Here is a 19685-nt window from a genome sequence, read left to right as displayed (position 1 = left end):
AAAGAGAGCTGAAATTCTGTAGTATTAATATTCATTGCCATGTAAAATAAGGTGGCTTTAAAAAAAAAAAGCAAACATAGACCTGAACTTCTATTGAGGTACTGTTCCACTGTTGTAAAAAACCCACTACCTAACAAACTCGCTCATGGACTACAGCTCTCCTCATTTGAACCCCTTTTCCGAAGAGTTAACTGATACTTGATAGTGATTAAGAGGAAATGCATAACCCAGCTACTGCTGAAGTAGCAATTCCAATATCCCATGATATAAATGAAACACAGAAACCATCATGATAATGAAGATGTTTCTTACACTGACTGAAAATAAAGTTAAAATGTGTTAAATGAAGTAGAATATTCTGTAAAGGTGAATAGATGGAGTGTGCTGGACTCTTCTCAAATTACTTGGAGGTTTAAAGTATGTAAAACTCCTTAAGGACCTATTTACATTACAATTAGGACCAATAGTTTGACTAAACATAAATCTTCAATGTGTTAACAATTCGTAAGTCTTACACTATAGATCCAGTGTGCATGTTCCCCATATATGGCTTAAAAAAACCCCCAACCTAAAAAACTTGCGATAAGGAATTTCACTGCTCCTGTTGGAAGTGCAGTACCCTAACTCCAAATCCATGAAAACAGATCTATCACCTACCTTTACTGCAAACCTGAAACTGGTGCTGTTGTACTATTCTAGCCTAGCCAGATGAATGTAATCTTTCTGCAACCTTCTTGTAGGTTGTGAATGCTCACAGAACATCTTTTTCTTTACCCACCATATCCCATGTCTCTACAGTGTTCTAGTTGGGAGACGAAATCCAGTGATGATACCACCATGCAGCATATTTTTTTGAATCAGCTTTCTCCATAAATACTGAGGAAAATGCAAAGGGGAGCAATTTCAGATATTACTCAACACAAGGTAAACAGCCTTCCACATCCTCTATGGAGGTAAAGCAGTAACATCCAGCCTTTTTCATCATTTTATTAAAGCAACAGGTTATAAACTTTATTTTTACTCATCCTTTTCAGTGATAGCTCATTTTCCTTTCAAGATCATCATCTCAGAATTACAATTCTGGGCATGAACATTTCTTCCTTCTTGCACGGATATCCTTCCTATTTTTTCCACCAACAGCAAATTATAAAATAGCCCCCTCTGAAACTTTATTACATGTTGGTATTAGTGCTTCACATCACAATATACCATTAGTAGATTTGTAAGAAAGTTGTACCAGCAGGAATTTTCCATGTTGAGATGACCTCAAGCTAAATTAAGTTTCACTTAAGAGGGGCAAATCCAGTTAAAAAAAAAGTATCTAAGGTCTATTGTTTGCCCATGCTAAAGCAACCAAAATTTTACCAAATAGCACTAAAACCATAAGCAGGTTAATTTCACATAGTCATATACATCCAGAAACTATCTATACATGATTTAGTTGCCTAAACTTTGTAGTCGGTGAAGTCTATCTGAATTAGGAACCATGCTCTTCTCCATTCTCCTGGGTCATTTTGGGTTAAAAAATAGTAACGATTTTAGCCAAAAAGCCAAACACCTGGAAAAGCTGTTTGCTTGCACAGGCTTAGCAAATACTCTCTCAAATTTGAGAATGTAAGTCTATGGATTTCATCTTTTTTAAAAATCTTTACCCACTACCCTGTAGGGGCTTATTGGATTGCACGTTTATTACCCTGCATCCAGAGATGTAAGGAATTAAGGACTTTACTACTCATAGCAGGTAAAAAAATGTTCTGGTACAGAAGCACATTCAATTAAGAAACAATTTTCAACCTCAGCAACACACAGGCCATTGAACCCAGGTACTGAGCTCCAGTTTTGGACCCCAATTCCCTCTGTGAATTCCACTCTGATAAAGCAGCCAGCCAAGGAAAAGCAAACCATAAATCCTACTGGACTGTCAACACCACCACCATTTCGGACAATTCCTTCTCTAGAATGTAGCAGCAACCAACATTATAAAAATATGAAGAACAGTGTAACCATTTTATCCAAAACTCTTGCAAGATGCAACTTTTTAAGATGGGACAAGTGTGCTTTGGTGTGCTTCTGTATACGAGTCAGACACTCAAGATTATTGGCCAAAATAAACCAACAACTCAAGTTTTTCAATAGTTAGTGTCTTCCAACTCCATTTAAAAAGGAATATTCTTACAAATTATTCCTATCCTCAGTGTTTAGAAACCTCCAGTAATTTAATAAGATCTGCAATTAAGGCTTTTAACTACAGGAGTGAATTTCTGCCATTTCAACTACATTCAAAAACATCCAAATGGAAAATGGTAACATTTGTATGTTTGTGTTAACTTCCCTCCATCTGCAATACTAGCTTGACATTAACTAAATCATTAAAAGCTACTTTAACTCCTTCACTGAGAATTTCAGACAAGTTCAGCACAAGGATAAATTTCTTGGTTTTAACTAGACTTGGAACAGGTGACTTCATTAAGTACACCTGAAAATATTACTACAGGAACCTCTCAAAAATCCAAGTCACCCAGATCTAGCTACTAGAAAGCTGTGACAGGGCCAAACCCAAGAGATACTTCAAAAACTTTTGAGAGCTTTAACAAAGTACATGAGCCCAGCATCAGGAGAAGATGCCTGCCCCTACACTACATGAATGATTTGGGATATCAAAAAAGGGCTTACTAACCACAATAAAAATTTCAAGCTCAAAAGCCTGAGAACTAGAGATACACATTCCCATCTCCTCAGTCTAGAGGTGCCCAGCCCCACACACTCACATTCATGTCCTACTTAACAGCATAATGGAGCAATTCCTCATGACTCCACTTAGAGCTGCTCCCCAGAAAATGTAAGACAAATAAACAACTTGCAGGAGAGAGAAAAGACAGTAATCTTAAATTCCAGTCTGAATCCTACCTTGTTTCCAAAAAACGGACAAAACCACAAGTTCTGTACATCATCCAACTACTATGGAAACCAAGACACTGGGCAAGTCAGAGTTCAACGTTGCCTTGTTGGAGCAGTGAGATCTCAACTGCCTGGCTATCTTGACTACTGAGAAATCCTGCAGAATCACATCTAGAAGGACATAGCAATACTTCTTATAAGAAGCTAATTCCACCCACAAGTTGCTCCAGAATTGGAGGGGGGGAAACCCAACAAAACACATCCCAGGTCAAGTAATTTCCCTGAATAAATTAAGATAGCATTTAAAAAATTCCTGCAACATCTCAGAAGACTTGGGTAACGGTTAAGGCTGTTCTCCTCATTTGTTTCAGCAGAGGGAGCCAAATTTTCATCACAGATGCAGCAGTACTTCAGACTTTCCCCAACAAATTGCTCAGAATTCCTGCAGAAGTACAGGCCTAAGCACTGCCAAGCAAAGGCAGTAATCAACTGTCAGCATTTTTGCAACTCAGAAGCTGCGCAAAGTTCCCCAAGTTGCTAACCTCTGCAGCAGGAACAGGAAACAGAAGCAGCCTAGAGTAAGAATGGCAGGGATTGCCATTATCTTTTTAGCAAGCTGTCAGAGTTAACATACTAATAAACTACACCGAAGACCTGCAAAGTCCTTTCATCTTCTGATGTTATCCTTTGCAACTCAAAGAACTATTCCACAGATACCCACCCATTAATCACACACACATTAGTCAGGGTTAAAATTTATTTTCCATTCATTTCTTGCACTTGAAGTACTCTTCAATGACATCTTTGGCCTGAGATTCCTTGCCATAGTCCTGTAACACAAGATAACCCATTAATAAAATACAGACCCATTCAAAAATTTACAACCTATTTTTAAAAGGACAACTGAGATCGCCTTGAGGAGAAGCGTCAATCTCAAATATTCCTCAAATTCCATACAGGCAACCTCAAGCAATCTGCCAGCTGCTTTCCCTTCGTTCTCTAATAAGACTATTCTAATAAAGAACTATTCTATTTCATTAAAGTTTCACACCCATTGGTATGGATCCAAACAAATTCTTCATTTCTGCTTTAAAAAAGCCAAGTATGCGAGACAGTAGCGTAAGTATGAAAACACATACAGAAGACATTAGTCTTTATTGTGAAAATGTAGCCATCTCTTGGGACCTCAAAGACAACAAAGTCTTCAAGGCTCGTACTGTGGCTTTACTTTACCAGTGTCATTCTAAAATATACTCTGCAAAACATTTTCAAGTTAAGCAGACACATTGAACTGGCATTTTCTTCTAAAGCAAAACTTCATCTCTTCTAGTTTAAACATCCTTCATTTAATGCTTACTGGCCAGTAGCCATAGATATTTTAAGGACGTAACCCTTAACTCACAAAATGAGTATTTTAGATAAACATGAAGCAGTTTATCAACAATGCAAAGCAATTGTTTAAAAAAATAATCCAAGACATCTATTTAATAGTCCCTTATCTAAAGCAACCTTATCTTTACTGCTTATTTTCAAAAGTCAAGAAATAAGCTATAATCAGCATCATCTTACTTTGACAACCACACAACTGCAGCCCACTACTTTGCGAGGTTTTCCTTCTCTGTCGATCTTGCAGAGACCTACCCATTCACCCAGTTTCTTGTTGTCATCAACCTGTGTAAAACATTGCATCACATTAGAACTAGCCGTTCCTAACATAACTAGGTTCAGCAAAAAAGCTGCTGTACTCTCAGAAATATTGGGTAACGGATGGCTGCTTTCCTCACAAGTATCAGTAGAGGGAGCCAAAGTATCATCATTGTACAGCTTGCTAAGTATTTTAATTTGAAGGAAAAAACCATGTTGAGACTCCTTCCAGGCTCCATGACCACTTGCAGTTCTTATGATACAGGACACAAAAATCCATGTAACTTTGTCAAATAGCCAATACACATCCTTTGCCGTTTACATCCACAGCTTTTGCACTGCTTCTATGACAATCACAGAGCTAAAACAATCTCTGCTGCCAAGAGAAATTTTGCTTAGATAAGCCATATGCTGAACTACAGTGTAGTGTTTCAAAGGTTCAGCCCTCTATATGCTGAAACAAGCAGCTTATAATGCAAGCAGGATAACTGTTCCAAACTTGTGTCTAAAGATCCACCACTCACCTTTATTAAGTTGATCTGATGTTCTGCACAAAGTGCTTCAACTAATTTTACATACGTGGGTTCATCACAATTTGAAGCCAGAACACAAAGATGGGCTTGGCGTCTAAAAAAAAATGAAAACTGACCAATGTAACTTCAGACACTGCTTTATCTTCCTTTATAATCTAAATCACAAAGAACAAAATTCAGCATGTGTGTTTCTAGACAACCACTTCCTGAGTTTAATTTTTGAGTTTGAGACACCATATGCTTTTGAAGTACTAAACAGATTTTTGATATGATCTACTACTTCTTGTTTTTCATATACGTAACAGGCTACTTTTACATTGTTAGCTTTATTATCAGACTCTATTCCAGTTTTGAAAGCTTCTAAAAATCCCACTAAATAAATTCTCAGCCATTAAAGAAAGGTGTGTAATGAGTGGATAAACACCAGGTCCCATAAAGAATGGTGTCACTATCAGAAAGCAACCAAGTTACAAATTGCTTTTTCTTGTATACCACAGATTACAATAATTTAACATTAGAACTGTAATTATTAAAAGCTTGAATTTCCACATCAAGTTGTTATAAGCTCTTCAGAACAATCTTTTCTACTTACGTTCAAAGAAGCTGTTATGACATGGCCCCAATTCTAATTAGGATCTTTGAATACTGTGGTACAATGTTAAGAATACCAAAGGGACACCTGACAACAAAGAGAGCTGTATGGGTCTTCTATGCTTAACCTAATGTAATTTGACCACTGCAAATCAAGTCAGTTTTCTCCATGGCCACCTTCATCATGAGTTTCACCAGAATGTTTCAGAAACATTTCCAAGCAAGGACCAGCACACACAAGTGTATATAAACCTTGTACATACATCATCCTCTTAACACACAACATATGAAGTTGTAGATGAACTCAAAAGAACTCTTACAAACTAACTGTCAATCATTTAAGTTGTATTTCTCTTCCATTATCTGGTACCTTGTCTTAAAGAAAGCTTTTCGCATACAGGTTTGTCAGACTGCTGTTCTCACTCATAAGGTGAGTGAAGGGGTATCCGACAAATTGTTAAGTCATCACCCAAACACTGTAGCATTACACTTAAGCACTGTCTATTCTTAATATGTGCCTATATACAGACACACACACACAGGTGTATATATGCACATGGTACTTCACCCTACTAAGAAACCATGACTAATTACCCATGGTTGGCACATATATGACAACTTTAATATTGTTTTGATATTGTAACCAAATCAATTATTTACAGCTGCAACACAAAAACATGAAGCTAGCAAAAAAGCAAAGGCAAGCTATGAATTTCAGTTTTTCTTCATAGAAACTAAACCTATTCTTACAGGTTGAGTCTGACATACATATTAACCCTCCTAATTAAAATCTCAAAGTTTTGAGAAAAGTTTATCACTTCTTCAAACACAAGGTTCTTGAGCCCCAGATTTCTATCACTACATACAGCAAGCACCATTCCATTTTCTTCACAAAACCAGTCCACATAAAAGCTTGATGGCACTGGGGTCACAAAAAGACAGAACCTAACACACTAGATGCTGTTATTCGTGAATGATCAAGTTTAGCATCTGTATTTTAAGATCACAGTTAAAAACCCAGAAAAGAGATAGCAAAAGACAAAACTCATTGGCAGAAAAACATGGTCTTGCAAAAGCTTTCAACTGAGCATCTGGACAAAGCGACCACTGTATGAGGTGCACATACCTCATCATAACACACCTCACCCAGTTTTGCTCTTCACCGTAGACAAAATGGGAAAGCAACACTTACTTGTCCAAGGCTTTGGCTGCTTCGCGAATACCACGAGCTAGGCCATCATGGATAAGTGCGGTCTTCAGCACTTCTTGCAGGGCGGTGTTAACATCCATTACACCTCCAGCAGTAATGCTAAAGAGAAGACAGATATTGCCCTGATCGTGCCGCCATCTTACAACTATAAACAAAAGCTTCTCGTTCACCTGCAAACATCCCCATGATTACAGAAAACACTGCAAAAAGCAAGCTCAAGAACTAAGCCAAGGCAGAAACTGAAATAAGGTGAACGTGAAAGAAACTAAGAGATTAAATCCTCCCGGGAAGCCAGCCAGCTGTGCTCTCTCCGCGCCCCCTTACAAAGAGGGGGAAGCCGGGCACACAGCGACCCTGCCAGCCAGACCCCACGCCAAGCACCCAGCCTCTCGACAGCGGAGAGCATGCGGCAGCACCACGGCGGGGCCTGCGCAGACAGCCCGCCCGCGGCCGGAGCTGCAAGGCCCGACACGGAGCGGCGCGAAACGGCGCGGTCAGGCGAGACGCGGCCCCTCCGCCCGCCGCCCCCAACGGCCCCGGCCCCGCTCACCCTTCCTCGGCCATGGCGCTCTCGGTGGGTGCTGATCCCGCCCGGGTTCCTGCTGCAAATACAGACACAGGCCGCCCCGGTGAGTGGCGCCGGCCGCCCCGGGGCCCCCGCCCGGCCCGCTCCCGCCGCGATGCCCCGCCGGCGGCGGGGATTCAGCCCGGCAGGCCCCGGCGCCATTACGGCTACTCACCCCGGCACCGCCGCGAGCCGCCAGCGAAAAAGGGGGCGGGCCTTCCGCCTCACGCTCTTATAGCGCGCGAGGACCCCAGCCCGCGCGGGCGCGGCGGCTGTCCGCGGCGCTGCCTGATCCGCCGCCTCGCCCGGAGCCGTGGAGATGGCGGCGGGGCCGCCTTCCTTCCCTCCCCCGGTGCCAGAGCCGGTCCGGTCCGGCCCGGCGGCGGGGCCTCCCGCGGGGAAAGCCAACTGCGGCAGCCGGCTAGGGGCCCGCGTCCCACCGTCTTCCCTCGGGCAGGACGTGCCGCAGTTGCTGCTAAGGCGGTCTGGCTTCAGACGGCACCGTTCCGCAATCCCTGGCAGCCTGGAGGCAGATGGGGCACGAACCTTAAATCCCTGGCGCCTTTCAGTGGGGGTTACAGCACTCGGCTGTAACCCCGGAATCTGAAAAGCGCCGCTGCGCCTTCCCGTTCCTCTCGGGGGTTCAGCTGACCCCCAGTGCCGGCGCGTTGCTTGCTCGGGTGCTGTCGGTCTCCGAGGGGCTTTGTCCATCCTGTCTGTTTCAGACTTGACAACGTGACCGTTGGGTGGTCTACGTATTGCCATCTTTGTAAAAATTACGTTGCGGCAAAATGCAACAAAAATAGGTAACAAATACTGACAGCCGCGGTTTGTGGCTAACGCAAACACGTTTGTCCCGGTTACTGATTTGCTATTAGTTAGAATTAATCATATTCAATTTTAATAGGAATGTAGAGTTATCTCTCTCTATTGCATTTTATACATTCAGCCAACTACCAACAGCTGCTGTGAAATCCTCCGTATAACCCTGTACCAAGGCCGGAGGAACTGGCCAAAATCATCCAGTAGGAACATTTAGAACTTAGATAACAAGCTTAAGATTTAAGATAATTTGGATATAGTAGGAGTATATTACAACCTAGAAGAATGTATAAGATGCCAGAATTTCAAATTAATGGAAACTGATAAGTTCTTTATGAAGCAACTTGTAGTTATCTGCCAAGAAACAGTTAGTTACCTACCTGCCAAGGGCCAAACTGCGCAGAATCACCTGAAGGAGGTCAAGAAGCGGACAAGTGAGGAAGGCTATGAAAGACCACCAGAGGACTCTAGAAGACCACCAGAGACCTTCAATGCGCTTGCATAAAGGACATTAACATATGCTAATAACTTCCCAGAAATCTAATGAATATGCATAACATTTCTTGGAAATCTAATGGTTATGAATGAATAAGTTCAATATAAGGTGTATGATTTTGGTGTTCAGGTGTGCATGGTTTTTTGAGAAGACTCACCCGCGCACCCAGCCGTCAATAAAGAAGTGTCTGCTTATCTGCACTAAATTGGCGTTGATAAGTTCTTTATTCCAAGTTTTTCGGCAACATCCCCGACGCTGTGGGTCACCTCTCCTACAGTATGTCCTCCTCTGACCTCCCCGGTATCGTCAAGCGGCAGGCTGTAGGCTAAATCCAGGTAGTGAGGAGACGCGGTGCACAAAGCGACCCACCGGGGCTGGTGAGGGCAGGGGAGGACAGAGAGGGAAAATGGAAACCCCTCAGCTAGCTCAGAACTGCCCCGCAGGCCTCAAGGTCTGGCAGCAGAGGGGAGAGGCCTGCTGGGGGGCTGCGGCTGCAGCACTCCCAGGCTCCAGCTCGCCCTCTCCCTGCTAGTGTCACCGCTGAGGCAGGCGGGTACGCACCCTTTATGTTGCAGAGATCGAGAAGGGGCAGAAGCTGACCAAAGCCCTCTGAAAAACAGTCATTGAGATGGAAGTGTAGTGTGAGGGCACTTCTCTCCCTGCGCTCCGAGCTACCAAGGGCAAAGCCAGCCGGAACGACCCTGCCCGTTACTCACGCTGGCAGCCTCCAAGGTGCATATGGCCACCTCCAACTACTGCCATATACTGCTTGAAACTCTGAACTGCATCCTCAGTTGCAATACCCCACTGGGTTGCAACCACCAAGACAGGTATTCTCATTTAGGAGCTCCTGTGGGACATTTGGCCATGACTTCTCCCTTCCTGCACAAGAAGTGGGAACATATAATTTCCTTCATACTGCTCAGACCCTAGAAAGCATGCAAACACACACAAATTGTAGTGCCCTCCTTCTTTCACTCTCCTCAGGGAGAACGTTCTTCCCTATACCCATCAATCACTTAATCTTCCCGTGCTCCTTAAAAAGCCCCAAAGGCACCTAATCTATAGAGGAGATTTTGTACTGAGTGGGACAATAAACCACTATCTCCTTCAAGGTCATCAAAGGATAACAAGTCGACTCTTAGTCAGCCATAAGACACATCAGTATTGCTAGATAAGTGCAATATATATTCTGTCCAGGAGATGGAAGTCTGCACATCTGAAAGATTTGTGTTACAGCAGAAGCGATAATCGCAGTCAAATTATAATCTGATATTGTAGAAATACAATATGCAAAAACAGTTTTTCTAGCACAGTTGTGAGAAAACAAAGCTGTGCTAAGATAAAAGTTATGTATGTGTAGAGGGGAGGTTTGCATTAGCCCTGAACTCTGTATTGAAATGTTGGTACTGTGTAGCAAGTGGACGTGTTTGTGTGTAAAAATTAATGGAAGGGTGTGATCCTGTTTGAAAGTCCACTCTGCTGCACAGTGTGTTAACGGGAGCTCAGCATTCTGTTGGCACGACTCCACCTGCTCCACCTATCTGTCTGGATTCCTACAAGAAGTAGCTAGTTTCTTAACCTCTGTATTTTCTCTTGGAGTTACGATGTCCGTTTAGCACTCGGCAGTTTAAATGGTGGCATACAGCCACAAGGCATGAGACGTTTAAGCCAAGGATTGCAGTCCTGTGCTAATAAGAGTACTTCTAGTGCACTTGAGGGTGGGTGAGTGGGGTTACAAGCAGAGTGCTAGAAAACGAGGAGCTGCCAGATGCAGCCTAAGAGCCTGCCTCTGGAGTGCTGAGGTGGTGTCAGTGCAAATGCTGGCCTCGTGTTTCACTGAGCAGCCAGACCCAGCAGAGGAACTTGGTCCTGTTGTGGTTTAACCCCAGCCAGCAACTAAGCACCACACAGCCGCTCACTCACTCCCCCCAACCCAGTGGGATGGGGGAGTGAACTGGGAAAAAAAAGTAGAACTTGTGAGTTGGGATAAGAACAGTTTAATAGAACAGAAAGGAAGAAACTAATCATGATAATAATAACAGTAATAAAATGATAATAATAATAATAATACAAAGATTGGAATATACAAAACAAGTGATGCACAATGCAATTGCTCACCATCCACTGACTGATGCCCAGCTAGTTCCCAAGCAGCAATTTGTCCCCCCTGGCCAACTCCCTCCACTTTATGTACTGGACATGACGTCACATAGTGTGGAATACCCCTTTGGCCAGTTTGGGTCAGCTGTCCTGGCTGTGTCCCCTCCCAACTTCTTGTGCCCCTCCAGCCTTCTTGCTGGCTGGGCATGAGAAGATGAAAAATCCTTGACTTAGTCTAACCACTACTTAGCAACAACTGAAAACATCGGTGTGTTATCAACATTCCTCTCATACTGAACCCAAAACATAACACTATACCAGCTACTAGGAAGAAAATTAACTCTATCCCAGCTGAAACCAGGACAGGTCCTCTCAAGATTTGCTTATATTATAAAGAGCATAACATGCTGTCTATAAACTTGGATTTGGGGAGAGGAAGAGTAATCACAAGCTGCTGTCACATGACACTCAAGAATTTGGATTGTCACCAGCCTGCTTTTCTGAGAAATCCATTCAGACTCACCATCTTGCTGCATATATTTAAAAATCTTTTGGTTATAGCTACTACCCTCTGTGCTCTCCATTCAATTCCTTGACTCCCCCGTTACTGTCCCCCTTTTCCAGGGTGGCAGCCTTCCTCTTTTTTCCCCTAATTTGTTATAAGTGGCGATGAAAAATTGTACACCAGTCCGTGGATAATCCAATCAAAGTTTTATTGAAGCAAGCGGCAAACAGGCAAAACGGCGCTGGGCGGCCGGGGAGTCTCCGCTCTACCAACAGCGCGCACCCCCTCCCTGCAGAGTCCTCCTTTTATCGTTTTTTTGTTGCTGGGTTAGAGTCCAGAGTCTGGGCCCACGTGGGCTTGTTTAGTATCTGCTGTGCCTTGTTACTGGGGCAGTCGTAGTCTTCTTCTGTGTTTCTGGTCGTCTGCAGCATGCGTTCTTTAAAATACATCCTTATTAGGCACTGAAAGCTAATACATCTGGTTTGCTTAGCAAGACATTGCAGTTACAAAGTTTCCAACCGCACCCCCTTGCAAAGGCCAACACTGCCCCGCAAAAACGAACACACTGTGCAAGGCTTTACAGAACCGGTTTGATTAACAAACACATACAATAAATTTTATCACAATCCCCCCTTTTTGTTTTCATCATTTTGTTGGTCAAACCAGATTACGGCTTCTCAAGCTAGAGAAAGAATGGAAGTTTCCTCTAAGTACTCACATTGCTTTCTTGATAACATTAAATGTGCAGCTTCTAATAGATTTTTTACTAATCCAATAATTCTACTTAATATACAAGGTCCAAAAGTTAATATCAACATGAATACAGGTATTGGACCTATTATGGTTGACAGCAAGGTAGTTAACCAAGGGGATTTGGTAAACCAGGACTCATACCAGTTCTGTTGGGCTTCTCTTTCTCTTTTCCGGTTTTCTAACCCCTCTAGTAATTTTGTCATGGTATCTCTAACTACTCCTGTGTGATCAGCATAAAAGCAACATTCCTCTCCTAGGGCTGCACAGAGCCCTCCTTGCTGTAGGAATAGGAGATCCATCCCTCTCCGGTTTTGTAGCGCTACTTCAGATAGTGAGGTTAAAGATTTTTCTAATGCTGTTATTGATTTTTCTATTTTTTCTAAATCTTCATCTACAGCAGCCCTTAAAGAACTAAATCCTTGTTTCTGTTGGATGAGCGAGGCGATTCCCGTCCCTGCTCCTACTGTCCCAATACCTAACAGCGTGGCTATTGTAATTGCAGTTATGGGTTCTCTCTTCACTCTTTTTCGTGTTTCAATATCCCAATAATCATAGATTACACTTTCTTGGTGATACAATATTCTCGGGATAATAGTGACTTGTATACAATATTCTTCAGAGGCATCAAACACACTTAGAGATACACACGGATACACCCGTTTTTGAACATATCCATCGAGCTCCTTCCTGGGGAATAATCCACTTTTTGACAGTTTTTTTGATGTTGGTATTAATGGAACTACACCATGTTTGTTTTGCCTTAGGTACTGTACCTATACAAGCCCCTATTCCAGTAACATGTTGCATGGTTATTCCCTTCCTTCTATCTCCCCAAGAGCATTGGGAGGGGGCAGTCTCTGTACTTAAATTATATGTGTCATTGACCCCAACTGCCTCATAAAAAGGTGGATTTACCTCATAACAAAGCCAAAAACTCTCTGTCAAGTTTGGTTTGGTATCATTTAAAGTTTGATAAGTCGCTAATATTATCTCCCATAGAGGGTCTGACTGGCTCTTCTCCTTTTCAATCTCTTTAGTAGAATTATCTACTTCCATATCTGCGTTATTAACTGGAGGCGAAGCTTTAGGTCTTTTAATCACTGAATTGGGGCACACAGCTTGTGTCTGTCCTATTTCTTCCTTCTTAATAAAGATACGACCTCCCCGATCAGTACCAGGTTCCCAATATCTTACTCCCCAGGTTTTTCCTATTAACCAAGCAGGATCTATTGGGTTGGTTACATTAATGTATATATATAGGCAATTTCCACTCCATGGTCCTGTTTGGCTTCCATCCAACCATGTGAAGCAGGTGTACATCCATGAGGTCCCCATCCTACGTTTAGGAATTTATCTGGACCTCCCCCAGAAGTCCAGTCAGAAGCTACAGTTTCACAACCCCAATAAGCACAATAGAAAGAGTTGGAATAGTTACAATACCCCTTTCCAGGATTGGAACTAGGACAAAAATAAAAGCCTAAGTTATATAGACATGGGTCTCTGGGTACGAGTTGACATAAAGACTGATTAAAACTTGGGGCCCCGGTATCAATTACTTGCTGTAATATCGTTTGATCCTCCCACCTAGAGAGTGTCCATTTATAAGGTTGGTGGGGGTTCCCTTTACCTTGGGTTATCCCCATTGTCATTAGCAACAGTCTTATCATCCAAATGCTTAAAATTAAGTTCGAGAAAAGTGGTGTGCCTTTACCCTTGCGACAGGTATTCTGAGGGTGTTGATAATCATTTTGGTTTTTGTCTTTATCCCTGGCGAGAGATGGGAGACTTCGGGGAAGTTCTGAGGTCGTTTTGTTTGGGAGTGATAATTCAAGGGGCTCCGTGAGCCTTCTCTGGAGGTGGTTCATCAACCTTAATCCCCATAGCAGTACGCCTCTGCCTTCTCCTCTGCCGAGTCTGTTGCTTTGAGCAGCGAGGTGTACCATCTTCTCGGCAGCAGTCGTATTCTTCAGGGGAACCTCCTTTATATTTGATTTGCCTTGACTTATATGCATCCCAGTTTTTATTCTTTACTTCCCAAGCTCCACACCCCACTCTGACCACTGTCCATCTGCAAGATATTTGCACTATTTCAGCCTTCGCTGGACACGGCTCATTTGCGTGAAAACAACACCTCTCAGGGTTTATGCCTTTAACAAAAATATCCCACCAGTCTTTGGAGTCTTTTATAATTTTCCCGGTTGCTACTCCCACACGTAATGCTCGCTCAGTTAGTTCCCGTTCGTAATTATAACATTCGTGGTAAATACCACTAGGGGAATACCCGTATGAGCAATGGGTCCACTTTTCTCTACAGAGTTTACACCTGTAACATACAAAGGAATAACATATACAGTTAGGATCTTTACAAAAGATGATCTCACTCATTTGCTTTTCTTTGGAACTTAATTTTCAAGCTGTCAGGGTCTCTGGTCGCCTCCCAGTGAGAACTCTGAATTGGTCCTTTGATTCTGCTTGCATGAGTCCACCCTCTTTCAGCAGTCCGGACTGCAGTATCTGTAGTAAGCAAAAACAAGAAACGGTCCCTCCCAACAGGGAGTTAGAGATGATTCTTTCCAAGTTTTGCATCCCCTACTAATTTCTGATACAAAAACTTCACTTTGCTGCTATAATTTTCAATCCATTGTCTACAGTACCCTAAAAGTCCTAACGATTGCCTTATCTGTCTCTTACTTTTTGGTGCCTGGAGGGATAAAATACCATTCACTCGTTCAGGATCTAATTTCTTAGTTCCCTTACTCAGCCAGTGTCCGAAGTATTTTACTTCCTCTTCAGTAAACTGCAATTTAGACTTTGAAACCTTTAATCCCTTTTGTCTTAAAAAGTTCAATAATCTAATGCTCTCATTTCTGACAGCCTCTTGATCTTCCCCAGCTAACAACAGATCATCTACATACTGCACTAAAGTCACTTCTGGGTTTGATTCAAAAGTTTCTAATACTTGTTCTAGAGCTTGCCCAAACAAATTTGGTGATTCTGTAAATCCTTGTGGGAGTACAGTCCATCTTAATTGTTGTTTCCTATGGGTCTCGGGATCTTCCCATTCAAAGGCAAAATAATCCCCACACTTCTCCTTTAGAGGGCAGGCCCCAAATGCATCCTTTAAGTCTATTACACTATACCATTTTAATTCAGGGGAGAGTTGACTTAGTAAAGTATATAGATTGGCTACCACTGGGAATCTAGTAATAGTCCTCTTATTCACTTCTCTTAGATCCTGTACTAAACGGTAGGACCCATCCGATTTCTTTATGGGCAGAATGGGGGTATTGTGTGGTGACATGCAAGGTTCTAATAATCCCTGCTGCAACAACCTTTCAATCCCTGGCTGTAATCCATGTCTACCTTCCTGTGACATGGGACATTGTTTGACTCTAATTGGAATTTCTGGGTTCTTAATAGTGACTTCAAATGGACCAATATCTAATCGTCCTACTGACTCTGGAGTGTACCAGACTTCGGGGTTAATTTTAGCTTCATCCTCCGTTGTCAAAACACACAATTTTACCACTATTTCTTTGTTCTTTATTTCTAAATTAATTCCCAATTCAATCATTAAATCTCTTCCTAATAAATTATATTCTGCTTCAGGTACCAATAAAAAGGATCCTATTCCAATTTGAGATGGTGTTTCTATTTCCACTCCCTTTATTATTGGTACCTGAAACGGTTCCCCTTTCGCTCCTATTACTTGTAATTTCTCCGAGGACAGTGTGCATCCTCGGGGCACGAACTGGACAGTAGATCTTTCTGCCCCAGAGTCCACAAGGAACTCTACTTCTTGATGCTGGGGACCTAATTTTAATTTTATCAAGGGCTCTGTTTTCCTAGCGGTCCCCAGCAAATAGAGCCCTTGACCCCCCTAATCTTCTTTAAACATTCGTTCATCCTGTATACGCTTTCTGCAATTCCACCTCATGTGTCCTTTCCTTTGACAGTAGAAACACTCAACCTGTCTCGAATCCTTTATGTCACCCTGGCTTCCCTGAGGTCTTTCTTTTGGCCCTTGGGCACTACATCCCCATGTACGGGGTGCTATTCCTCTCTGTCCTTCTCGGACAGCTGCCACCAAAATCCTTGCCTGCTTTTTCTGAATCTCTTCCTCCCTTCTCACATACACTTTCTGAGCTTCTCTCAACAGCTCATCTAATCCTCGCTCCTGCCAATCTTCCAACTTTTCCAGTTTCTTTCTAATGTCTACCCATGATTTCGCCACAAACTGAGTTTTTAACAGGGCTTGCCCCACCGGAGTGGCAGGATCCAGCCTGGAATAGAGCTGCAGATTCTTTCTCAATCTCTCTAACCATTCAGTGGGGGTCTCATCTTTCTTCTGGTGTTCACTAAATCTTTTGTTAATATTCTGTCCTCGGGGAACAGATTCCTTAATGCCTTGAACAATTATAGTATGCAGATCTGCCATATGAGTTCTATGTTCTGCATTTTGGTTATCCCAGTTTGGCCATTGTAGTGGCCATTTAATATCTACGACAGGACCGTGTTGGTGTTGTTGATCCCAAACTCTCATTCCTGCTCTTCGAATCATCTCCCTTTCCTCTACTGTGAATAGTATACCTAAAATCGCTTGCAACTCCTCCCAAGTATACACATTAGGACCTAGAAACTGGTCTAGCCTTTCAGATACTCCCAAAGGGTCTTCTAAAAGATTCCCCATCTCTTTCTTGAATTCCCTTACATCTCCGGAATTCAGGGGTACTGACACAAATCCCATGCCGGGTTGTGGGCCCCCCATAGCTATTTCTCTCAAGGGGTATAATTTTTCTTCTGACTGCTTTTTTCTCCTAGTCTGACTCCTTGTTATTCTCCGAACCTCTTCAGGGGAACTAGGAGAGCCTAAGTCTGGGTCTGGGGCTGTCGGGGGAGAGGAGGAAGGGAGGGTTGGGTCAGGTGCGAGTACAGGGGAAACATAAGGGGGAGGAGGTGTGGGAAGTGCTTCGGGGCTTTTAGTTTTTTTCCTATGGTTCTTTTCACTTAGAGCAAACACATGGATTCGGGTATCTAATCTTATCCATAAACTAGCATATTCACTCTCTTCTAAACTAAAGGGTTCCTTAGAATTTACATATATGTTTAGGGCCTGACATATCCAATCCTCAAATGTCCCAAAAATAGGCCAGTTCTGAAAAATCTTTGCAAAACTAACTTCCCTCTGACATCTGTTTCTAGAAATAAAAAGCACAGGCACGTGCTATGATTAGACTGCTAATGTCGCAAGATAGAATTATCTATTTTTCATTCCAAAACAGACATGATTTCTCAGCCCCATGGAATGTCAAGTTGGAAGCCTTCTTGCAAAGTAACACCAGTGCACATTTCACACTACTACTCTTCCTAAACAATCATCTTATTCATTTCCTGGTCACACCGTCCAGAAAAAGGTTGTGCATCATAAAGATTTTTATAGAGGGCAAGCTATTTTTACCCATTTTCTTGCCCTTCCACAGAAGTCCTGCTCACCAGCCCAGAGGGGAGAGATGTGCATTTCCAAGCACCTCCAGGTAATGGTTCAGAACCGCCAAGTATGTACTGCTACTCAGGAGTGCAAGGGATGTCTGCGTCGAGTTTCAAGCACCTGGAGAAAGTATGGTGAGACCATTCTGGGGTCTCAGAAAGAGGACAAGCTATGGCATTTCAATACCGACTTGGAAAGTAGAAAGACTTTGACGTCGTAACAACTGAAGAAAACAGTTTGCTGGGTTTTGTTGCCTTCCACAGATTCTGCACTAGACTCTCAAAGGATGTGGTTATCATGTGGTTACATTAGAGCCATTTTAAACTCTTTCCAAATACCTGTGTGCAGCCATTATGACTTCCGGCAAAAGAAATAGTAATATGATGCAAATAAGCACTGGCTAAGTGATTTCTGGATTGTAATGCAAAAGTATTTCTAAGTTGTCTACAAATATATAGAAAAATAATAAGAGATAGATATTCCCACATGTGCTGAGCATTTCAGAATATCCTGTATGTCCACAAAGGAAGCTGCTCTTAAAGCAATTGTTCTTAATGTTTTTTTTATCTTGTGGACATAAGCAATGGATGTAGACTCTATCTGTAGTTTTTATAGAGGGCTAGTGCTCCAAGGCTTGAATTCTACATATGATTTGGGATCTGAAAGGAAAGGTACTTTTTTTTTTAAAGTTGCCGCAGACATGACGTAAGCAAGAAAGGCTTGTATGCTTTTAAAAACATGAGTTTTGTTAGACTTGAAAAACTATCGTGACAGGCTGGTAATGAGTCCCATTTCAAAGGTTAACAAATATTTATAGCTTACGAAGAATATATGAAGAATTAACAAACATCAACCAGTTTCTTCTGACAATAATAAGCAGCGCATAAGTAAAATGTATGCACGTATGAGTTCATAGCCCCATTTCATTATTGGAGCCATAGCTCATGCTGATCACAGTGCATCACTTCTACTTCCACACTTCAGCCTTCTACTGCACGCACTGACTTTGCGGAAATCTGACTCCATATGCTTTATTGGATTACTCATTACTTGCATGTAATTATAAATGAGAGGAGGACTGGGTTTTGAAAGTAGGAATCTGTTGAGTGAGAGTCTGGACTGAAAAGGGCAAGTAGTTGGGGTGAAAACCATTTCACCTCCTGAACATAGTTGACTGTCTATCTCTAGCCACAAAAATGAAAGCTTTATTCTCTTACTGCAATTTTAATCTCTCTCTCTCTACAAGTTTCTCTTATTTGATCTATTTGTGTGTCATGCTTTGCATGCATTGCCTTTTTCTTATTATCGGTTTGTGAACTCAGAATGACTTCCAAGTGCTCTTCCTCTTTTTTTGGTGGGAGTAAGGCTGTTCAAGGGGCAGTATCTATGAGAAGGATTTATGTTTATGTCTTTTTTTCTGGAAGCAGATAGGAAAAGACCAAGGTAGTTCTTAGGGATTTTTCAACTTCACAGCCATCATATATGCCACACACAATATATTGTCAAAATAGGCTTCAGCGAAGGAATGTGGGGCTGTTGTTCTTTGTGGCTACTAAATAGTTTTTAAGTTTCCTAATCTTGTGATAAGAAAGTAATTCTGCTTTTTCCTGTCACATGGACTGTGAGATTCTAAAGTTAGGTACATGGCAACCTTTGCTCTGAAATGTCCTTATTATGCATCTTAATATTATAACTGGTGACTAGATGGAATACTGATGGCCTAGTTAAAGCAGTGCTTTCAAGAAGTAATTACTGTTTTTTCTCTTCAAGCAATAGGTGGTCTGTCTTTTATTAATTTGTAAAAGGTCCCCAGCTCATACCTCATCTCCATCCTCACTTTCCTCCCCTCCCGATAGAAACTGGTGCCAAATGGATTAATTTTATCACCTCTTCCTCGTCTGCAGCCTGAATTTGCTCCTGGCCAGTTTATAGCTATTAATTCTTGTGATAACTTTTGTCATTCAGCTCTTCTGTTACTGTTTTATGAACCCTGTAACTTGCTAGAGGCTGTGTAGGTGATCATCGATCTTGTTTGGTCTACCAGTCCTAAGAAGCCATCCTGAATCTCCCTTTGGTA

The 19685-nt window shown here is 42.3% G+C and overlaps 1 protein-coding gene and 4 non-coding genes across 6 annotated transcripts in view; all 5 read right to left on the bottom strand.

Moving 5' to 3' along the window:
* Positions 1-3215: 3215 nt before the first annotated feature.
* Positions 3216-3300, bottom strand: LOC126039079 (small nucleolar RNA SNORD100). The gene has a single exon (XR_007506196.1). It is a non-coding gene; the product is annotated as a small nucleolar RNA SNORD100 (small nucleolar RNA).
* A 341-nt stretch (positions 3301-3641) lies between these two features.
* Positions 3642-19685, bottom strand: part of RPS12 (ribosomal protein S12) — a 511578-nt gene continuing 495534 nt past the window's right edge. The window contains exons 1-6 of one of the 2 annotated variants that reach the window (XM_049801504.1): positions 7617-7682; positions 7427-7478; positions 6859-6975; positions 5067-5169; positions 4468-4569; positions 3642-3728 (exon numbers count right to left, since the gene is read on the bottom strand). In XM_049801504.1, the coding sequence (XP_049657461.1) occupies positions 3666-3728; positions 4468-4569; positions 5067-5169; positions 6859-6975; positions 7427-7440 (399 nt within the window). In that variant the 5' untranslated portion in view covers positions 7441-7478; positions 7617-7682 and the 3' untranslated portion in view covers positions 3642-3665. Of the gene's footprint in view, positions 3729-4467; positions 4570-5066; positions 5170-6858; positions 6976-7426; positions 7480-7616; positions 7683-19685 lie in introns of those variants that run through there. The other variant, XM_049801505.1, reaches the window with a different exon arrangement.
* On the bottom strand, positions 4062-4196 carry LOC126039077 (small nucleolar RNA SNORA33). The gene has a single exon (XR_007506194.1). It is a non-coding gene; the product is annotated as a small nucleolar RNA SNORA33 (small nucleolar RNA).
* On the bottom strand, positions 4637-4723 carry LOC126039078 (small nucleolar RNA SNORD100). Its single transcript, XR_007506195.1, has one exon. It is a non-coding gene; the product is annotated as a small nucleolar RNA SNORD100 (small nucleolar RNA).
* Positions 6067-6141, bottom strand: LOC126039064 (small nucleolar RNA SNORD101). Its single transcript, XR_007506181.1, has one exon. It is a non-coding gene; the product is annotated as a small nucleolar RNA SNORD101 (small nucleolar RNA).

The sequence above is a fragment of the Accipiter gentilis genome, chromosome 5 (assembly GCF_929443795.1).
Source record: "Accipiter gentilis chromosome 5, bAccGen1.1, whole genome shotgun sequence".
Classification (NCBI taxonomy): domain Eukaryota; kingdom Metazoa; phylum Chordata; class Aves; order Accipitriformes; family Accipitridae; genus Astur; species Astur gentilis.
Note: the sequence above shows the minus strand (reverse complement) of the source record. Positions and strands in the feature narration are given on the sequence as shown.